Source organism: Ptychodera flava (assembly GCF_041260155.1).
Source record: "Ptychodera flava strain L36383 chromosome 23 unlocalized genomic scaffold, AS_Pfla_20210202 Scaffold_24__1_contigs__length_23054250_pilon, whole genome shotgun sequence".
In the NCBI taxonomy this organism is placed as follows: Eukaryota; Metazoa; Hemichordata; class Enteropneusta; family Ptychoderidae; genus Ptychodera; species Ptychodera flava.
The window spans coordinates 9,943,056-9,950,810 of NW_027248278.1; the positions used below are offsets into that span (position 1 = coordinate 9,943,056).

Genomic DNA, 7,755 nt, shown 5'->3' on the forward strand with positions numbered 1-7,755 from the left:
TGAAATATTCATAGTACAGCATTAACAGCACGTAGTGACCCGTCTAATTTCTTTCGAATATAAGATTTCTGTTTGGTGGTGAACTTGGAGTGGTGTATTTTTATAGTAAGTTAAAGGGTAGTGGAGGTCAAGTCAGATCAGAGTGTCAGAGTTCAGTGGGCGCACCGAAGTTGTGCAGTTAACACAACATTTTCACATAGAAACAGCTACAGTGGAGTTTTCGCCCGGAATGTGACTGTAAGTGGGTGTATACAGATCATTTTGTAATTGTCTTTGATGAGCAACTTTCGAAGCAGAAGCTGGCTTCTTTAAGAAGAGATGTCCGTCGCTAGTGGGCGCTCTCTTCAATAACTTATTACAACTTCATTGCATTCTGCATCAATACCGCTGCCGGGTGTATGAAACTGGCAGTTTCTGTTCTTTCGTTTCAAAAATTTTAATAATTTATCGTTCGATTATAAGATAACCACCCAAAACTACCGTCGGTATTATTGTTCAACTTGTAACCTAGGTAACTCGATATTTGCATCAGCGCTTTGCGGCAGTCAGTGTCAACCTCCTCCCCACTTCGGGGCATAGTGGGGGATTTGGAAATTAGTCATGAAATTTATCAAATGCCTCACCACCTGGGGCAAGACAATCTGGAAAATCCCCACCTACAAACAATTAACCCTTTGAGCGCCAAAGTCAATTTTTGTCGCCTTTATAAAATATACCCCAGTCAATTTTTTCAGTTTTTTTGCCGAAATTTTTGGCTAAAAAATTGTAGCCTATGAAATGTGATGCTCATTTGGTAAACTCAAATGTGATGCTCATTTGGTCCAAAATTATCCAAAAAATACTAAATGATTCTTAAAATTTTGGTAAAATGTTGCACTAAATTTTTGGTGGGAAAAATTACAGCACTCAAAGGGTTAAATCACCCATCCCCCAAAGGGTGGGACATTCATAAATTCTGCGCTTGTCTGTGAAAGTGACAAGGGGGATCAATATGCGGCAATTGCGGAACCCCCTCGGCATAGTTTGATGGCAAACACGGTTTAATCCCCCACATTTGTCCTGTATCGCCCGAGCTGGTGTCCCTCGGGGATTACACTGACTGCTGCATTGCCCAATCCACATTATTGCACTCTAGGACCTCTGCTCAACAAGGAGAGGTCCTAGACTAATTTTTATGAAATAAGCTACAACATTCACAGTGTTTTTGTTAGGGCCGGTACCGGTAAATGTTACCGGGGTTCCCCTGGTATACAATGCAATCAGATTAGGGGACAGCAGCAATGTTACCAGGGTTCCCAAAACATATACCGATATTCCCACACCTTAGCAAAAACAATGTTCAACAAGTTCTTTCAGATGTAAGTTGCTTGTCAACGTATGTGTACTGAAAAGGACAATGAATGCAATGTCAATATTATTCATGGGTCTCCCTAATCTGAATTTAGACAGGCCTTCAAATGTACATGTGGTTCAATCACAGTCCCTCCATCACCGTGATGATGGGAATAGCTTTGGGCCTAAGCTGTGGTGGTGTCTTCTGACGGGTTTTGATCTTTTACTTCTCATGACCTAGCTTATCAGTAGTCAAAGTCCAAATCAGCACATAAAAGACAACAACCTGTGGGAAAACCATGCACCACTACAGCTAAAACCAGTGTTAGTTTGAAGTCATTTAAAGGGACAACTACTGTAACTTTTGTCAATATTTTTATTGTTTTCATACCAAAGACATTTTAATGTATAATTTTTTTTTTCTTTTACACTCTAAAGTACATGTATGTTCAAATGCACAGTTTTAGCCTTGCAAGCACCAGAATTTTGTGGAGTTTGTAATATTTATTGACAAATGAATTCTAGTCTGGACTTAGATTCATTTGTCAACAAGGGCATCAGATATTGACTTACAGGGTTTGTTCAATTGGAACATTCAACCTTTTTCATAAAACACCAAGTTTTTATTTTGGAAATGAAATAGAAATACTAAAAAAAAATGCACCAAGTCAAAACTACCAAGAATGGAACGTCAGTGACTTATTTTTTTTACTTTATCATTTATTGTACCAGGAGTGTAGACTGCCCCTAGATGTTGAGAGCCATGAGTTTATCAGCGTCACGCATCGGTGCTGTGTTAGTGGATCTGAGTGGAACTCTCCATATTGATAATACTGCAATACCAGGAGCTGTAGAAGCAGTTCAAAGGTCAGTCGACAAACTCAAAGGTTTAACTGCGAAGAAAAACAAGACCTGTGAAAAAAGTGAGCCAAAATACTGTATACCTATGTAGTAAAACAAATTTCCCATTGCTAATAATTCTATAGTTGTATCCAGATACGTATTCTGAAACACTCATAAACAAACCCATGCACACATAAATATTTATCTATGGCACTTCAAGTATTTGAAGAAAATTTCAGAAAAACATGTCATCTAGACACAGTACACTCACTTTCTTTGGTTTATTATGTGTAGAAAGTGAAAATACTGTACGCGGCCATGCTTGGGAGGTGCCCACCCCCAACTTTCACTGAAAGTTTCAATCCGAGGCAAAAATGTAATAAAATATTCAAAATCATTGTGAGACAACTAAGTCATTAGTACATTTTTCTATTATTTGGTGGCTGTTTGTTATGTGTTTGACAATCTGACAAATGTGATGAGAACTTTTGTCACATTCTTACTGCCTTCTTTGGTATATAACAGTGAAACCAATCACATTCGACTACGGTATGCCAAGGACATTAGGCACTTATGCAGATAAACATAGTACATTTAAAACAAATTAGTATCTGTTTCAGATAATTTAGGGAATGTTGGAATTACACAGTGAATACTCACTTAGGCCATTTTGTTCTGTTCAATAAACCAGTCTTCTCAGAAAAGTAATTCCCAACCTTGTAGGGCAGTTTGAACGTTTCTATGATAACATTTCTATGATTCCCTGCATTAAAAAAATATGCATGACAAACAACAAACTGTATATTGTTTTGTTGAATTTGTTTTGTTTGTTTGTCGTTTTAGGGTTAGCTCTATTTTGATTATCGTATGCAAATTCTCACTAACTACTGTTACATTTACTCTTTCCAGGCTCAGAAAAACAAATCTTTCTCTGAGATTTGTGACCAACACGACCAAAGAATGCAAGGCAATGCTGCATGGAAGATTGGAAAGTCTTGGCTTTGACATCAAAGAGGATGAGATTTTCACATCACTGACTGCTGCAAAGACATTGGTTGAAAAACAGAATCTGAGGCCACTGCTGTTGCTGCAGGATACTGCAATGAAAGATTTTGAAGGTCGGTGAGATATGTGAAGTAAATAAACAGATAAATAATAGATAGATAGATAGATAGATAGATAGATAGATAGATAGATAGATACATTATACATAGATATCAAAGATGACAGATTGATCAATTTAATTGATAGATCAACAGACAAATAAATATTTAAGAGTGACTAGAAAGCTAATAATGAAGGGATAAATAATAAATAAACAGATAGATAAAATGGAAATTATAAAACAGATGAATACAGGTCATAAAATCGATCAAGAAATAATTGTGCTTGATGTAAGATTGGTTATTCATAAATTGAGCTGAGATTACGTTGTGTTCACTGAAAAATTATTTCAGGCACAAGGCGTGTCACTGGTTTTTACAAAATTTGTGACTGATTCCAGAGGCTCTACTTGTTTGCCTGAAGAGATAGATCTGTTTCAAGCTGGTACTTTTCTAACTGCTGGTTTTCAGTAAGACAGAGTTATGATAACATTGGCACTACCTTCTAATTACTAGTTCTTCAGTGCAAGATCCTGGCTGACTTTGTTGTAAAATTTCTAAGTCTGTTTCCACTCATGTTAAAGGGAGTGTTATGCTAACTTTCAATGATTTTCTTACTTCTTTTTCGTTTAATATCAACCGTAATTTCTTGTTCTACTGCCAGAAGCATGTTGAGATAAACAGTATTCAGTATTCAGTACATGTGTAAATTGCATTGTTATTATGAATTCTGGTCCAGATTAGAATTCAAATGTCAACAATAACAGTGCATTTTACACATACAGACGCTGTGTCGACAAGCTAAATAATGGATGTATCAACATGCTTTGGGGAACAGGAACAAGACATTATAGTTGACATTAAAAACAAAACAAAATCATGAAAAAATCATCAAAAATTTGAGTAACTGGCCCTTCAAACAAGCCAAAGATACAATCGTGGCACAGGAATAGACTATGCCCTGAAAGCAATGTCAGTGAGATTTCATAGCCAGATTAAAGAACATTGTCCCAAACTAAAAACGACTGGCCCAAATCTTCTGTATGAAAACTATTGAGTTCTACGTTTTCATATCCAGGTATTCCTACCATGATGCTAATGCTGTGGTTGTTGGTCTTGCACCAGATTGCTTTAATTATGAAATGATGAACAAGGCTTTCAGGTAAGTAACTACAATTTAAGAAAGGGCAATAGGTTAAACCTGGAATTTGAATTGACCACGGTACGAACAAATCCACATGCACAAATGCACACAGAAGTATGTGTATTTCCATACTCGTTTGTACACATGGGTTTGTTTGTACCACCATCACATGATCTCTTGGGTGTACTGAGTCTGTAAAACACATTGCGTCTTTTTTTGCTGGAGGAGAACCATTTCTGATGATGTCATTCTCTGTTCTATCATTAATTTGCATAGAAAATATTCATCTGAAATTTTTTCGGAGGCTTTTTGAAATTTAAAAGGTTCTTTTTTACCAACAATGTTATGATTGAAAATAAAAAACCACATGTCAATGGATTTCAGCGCAAGTTGCAGTAATAAAAAAAAGTCATGAAAGATAACATTTTTTCTGAATCTCTATCAGCAGCAGTCAATAGCATACATCATAGTCTCTAAAAACATTTTGAGTGTCTGTGCTTATGTGTACAGGCATGTAAAAATGAATGACTCTTGCATTTTCAGACTGGTTTTAGAAGGCCATCCATTGATAGCAATTCACAAAGCTAGGTACTACAAGAGAAGTGATGGCTTGGCTCTCGGACCCGGTCCATTTGTAGAGGCACTGGAGTATGCAGCTGATACCACGGCAACCGTTGTCGGGAAACCACAACAAAGATTCTTCCTGTCTGCATTGAATGGATTGGGATGCAGTGCGGAAAATACCGTCATGATAGGGGATGTAAGTACAGTGGATGTGCAAAACTGGAGAAGACTTGGCCCGTAGAGAACAATTTATTGATTAAAATAAAGCTAAAAGGGCCACCTAAGAAACCCTGTTGTCTTCATAATGGAGATAGGCCCAGTGATGTTCAAATGTGCCAATAGCTTTTCTTTCTGTCTTTGTTTATATTGTCCATGTCATCCAGCAATTGACTTATGCATTTGCCAGCATCTATTTATACTGGTATATGCATATGTTCATCTTTACACACACATACTAATTTTCATTCATGACAGAAAGGACAATTCTCGATTACATCTCCTATATATTTACTGTTTATAATGTGAAATGGATTTGTGTTTCAATTCTACAGGATGTACGTGATGATGTTGGAGGTGCACAAAAGGCTGGTATGCAGGGAATCCTTGTACAGACAGGTTGGATATTTTTCAAAAATCAAATAACTCTTACTCTCTTCATCATAAACCAGTAACATTGTCACAATGTGATAGCAAAGCTTCCACTGGTCATCTACCAGGATACCTAGGTTGAAAAAAATGTTATTTCAATAAGTACTGAACAACTGATTAAAATCATTTTTTATTTGCAAAGCAATTTACCATTCAATGTTCAGTAGTCCTTGGACAAGTATCAATATATGTTCAGTGTTCTTCCTGTCTGGTGAGCTAGTTCTGTCGAATAGTTTGCTAGTCTAGCAGTCCAGTTTGCTAGTCTAGCAGTCTACTTTGCTAGTATTGCAGGCCAGTCCTGCAGTCTAGCAGTCTAGTTAGCTAGTCCTGCAGTCTAGTAAGTCCGGCATACAGTCTTTACCGTACAAATTCATGAATATTCCTTGTTCTATCTGACCATTGCAATGGCAAATTTATTCTAGTCTTCGCAAAATGTTTTGTGGTCCCAGACTTCAGGTTATTTGAATTGCTTACCCGTGTGGCAGAAATTTACTACTTACGTGAATCATCAAAGGTCAAATATTATAAGACATTGTGCACGCAAATAGTGCACATCAATTGATTGGTCTATAAAGCTATGTAGTTGACCAATCAAAACTACCTGGTTAGCCTTACCTGCCATCCATATAGTCATTAACCCTCTCACCAACATGATTTTGTCCAATCTGATTTTTCATGATGGAAATTCGACCAGGTATTATACACAGTGAAAAGGGGTGAAAGTTTTGCAGAACAGGAAATGGCATTTTGAACTGTGAGTTTTACATATCGTGTGACATTTTCAAAAACCAAGGAGCTTATCAGTGACATCTCATTCTTCTTTTTCCAGGAAAGTACAGAGATCTTGACGAGACAAAGATAGCGCCCTCGCCTGCTGCTGTGTGCAAGGATTTCCCCGCTGCAGTGGATGTTATCATTGAACATTTGAATCAACCAAATAGTTGACCACTGGAGGTCACACATCCGTAGTCTTTCTCCTATATCATGTCACATACATGTAACTGACCAATATCTATCATATTCATTCTGTCACAAAAAATTTCAGCCTGGTTTCATGAGTTTTCACTGCCATGCTGTAATGTCTGTTGTTCAAGGTAGCATGCGCCTCAAAAATGAAAGACTTAAAACTTTTCCTCAGACTTTCCTCAAGGAATATTTAAACCATTCTCCTTCAATATTGAGAATAAAAGTCTGGGGATACCACGCAAATTGTGGACCAGAGAAACAAATTGCCTGAAATTAAATTTACCAATACTTGAAAGACAAAATGGCCATGCCACCAACCCTGTGTTAACTCTAAGGGGAAAATATAAAGTTTTTGATTTCAAAAAAAATAAGTTGATGAAAACATTATTTACACCATAAGCTTCAAAATGAGCCCCTATAAGTGGTAGACCAAAAGAATATTACAAAAGTTTTGTTTTATAAACTTTATGTATCTTCAATTCAACGTAGCAGACTTTGCATATAGCTGAACCCTTAGAGATATTGCTGTGTATTTGTCAACTTTGGTGTATGGGTTACAGATTAAAATCTCTTATTTCTAATCAATTAGCTGTTATGGTATTTAAGAAGATCAGACCATTTTGTATGGTGTTTGTGTGTGAGATGAGGCGCAAATGTCTGTGATACATTTGCCCTGTAATTTTACAATGTGACGACATAAAAACTTGTCCTCTGTCTCTTTATAGGGGTTACTGTTTTGGGGTATTTCCTACCTCAACTCACTTGATTTCAGATGGACTTTTGTAAAATACTTTAAGTTTATTCTATCAATGAGTGGCAATAAAATTTGCAAAGCTTACATGATTTTTTTCCGTCATTGTGCTATTAGTTAATTAAAAATAACCATGTTTGTGTAATAACAACCACAAAAAATTTATGTTTCATGGAATGATGATTCAAATAAGATTCTAAATGGTCAAATACTGATGTAAGAAATTGATGACAATTATTTTTGAAAAAATAATATAAATGAAATAGTGCTACAAGGACTTCTGCTAATGTAAGAGATCTACAACATCATTTTATTAAAATACAAAAGTTCATAAACATAGCATTGAGTGAAAAAGCTTTTGATAGCAGGGAACTGTTATTTGTGAATAAAATTGAAGAACACCA

General features: G+C 36.4%; 1 protein-coding gene across 1 annotated transcript; it reads left to right on the top strand.

Annotated features, from left to right (window-relative positions):
- The first annotated feature begins 115 nt into the window (after nt 1-115).
- Nucleotides 116-6,769, top strand: LOC139124901 (haloacid dehalogenase-like hydrolase domain-containing protein 2). The gene is made up of 7 exons (XM_070691008.1): nt 116-237; nt 2,065-2,199; nt 3,085-3,297; nt 4,357-4,440; nt 4,966-5,182; nt 5,538-5,601; nt 6,464-6,769. Exons 2-7 carry the CDS (start codon nt 2,084-2,086, stop codon nt 6,577-6,579), a joined length of 810 nt encoding a protein of 269 aa, XP_070547109.1. The 5' UTR covers nt 116-237; nt 2,065-2,083; the 3' UTR covers nt 6,580-6,769.
- The last annotated feature ends 986 nt before the right edge of the window (nt 6,770-7,755 follow it).

Bases quoted from the DNA above. Each gene is read 5' to 3' on its own strand.
- LOC139124901 (XM_070691008.1), top strand. From the start codon at position 2,084: ATGTTGAGAGCCATGAGTTTATCAGCGTCACGCATCGGTGCTGTGTTA. The intron at 2,200-3,084 runs GTCAGTCGACAA...TACTCTTTCCAG, and splicing joins GCTGTAGAAGCAGTTCAAAG to GCTCAGAAAAACAAATCTTT. The intron at 5,183-5,537 runs GTAAGTACAGTG...TCAATTCTACAG, and splicing joins ATACCGTCATGATAGGGGAT to GATGTACGTGATGATGTTGG.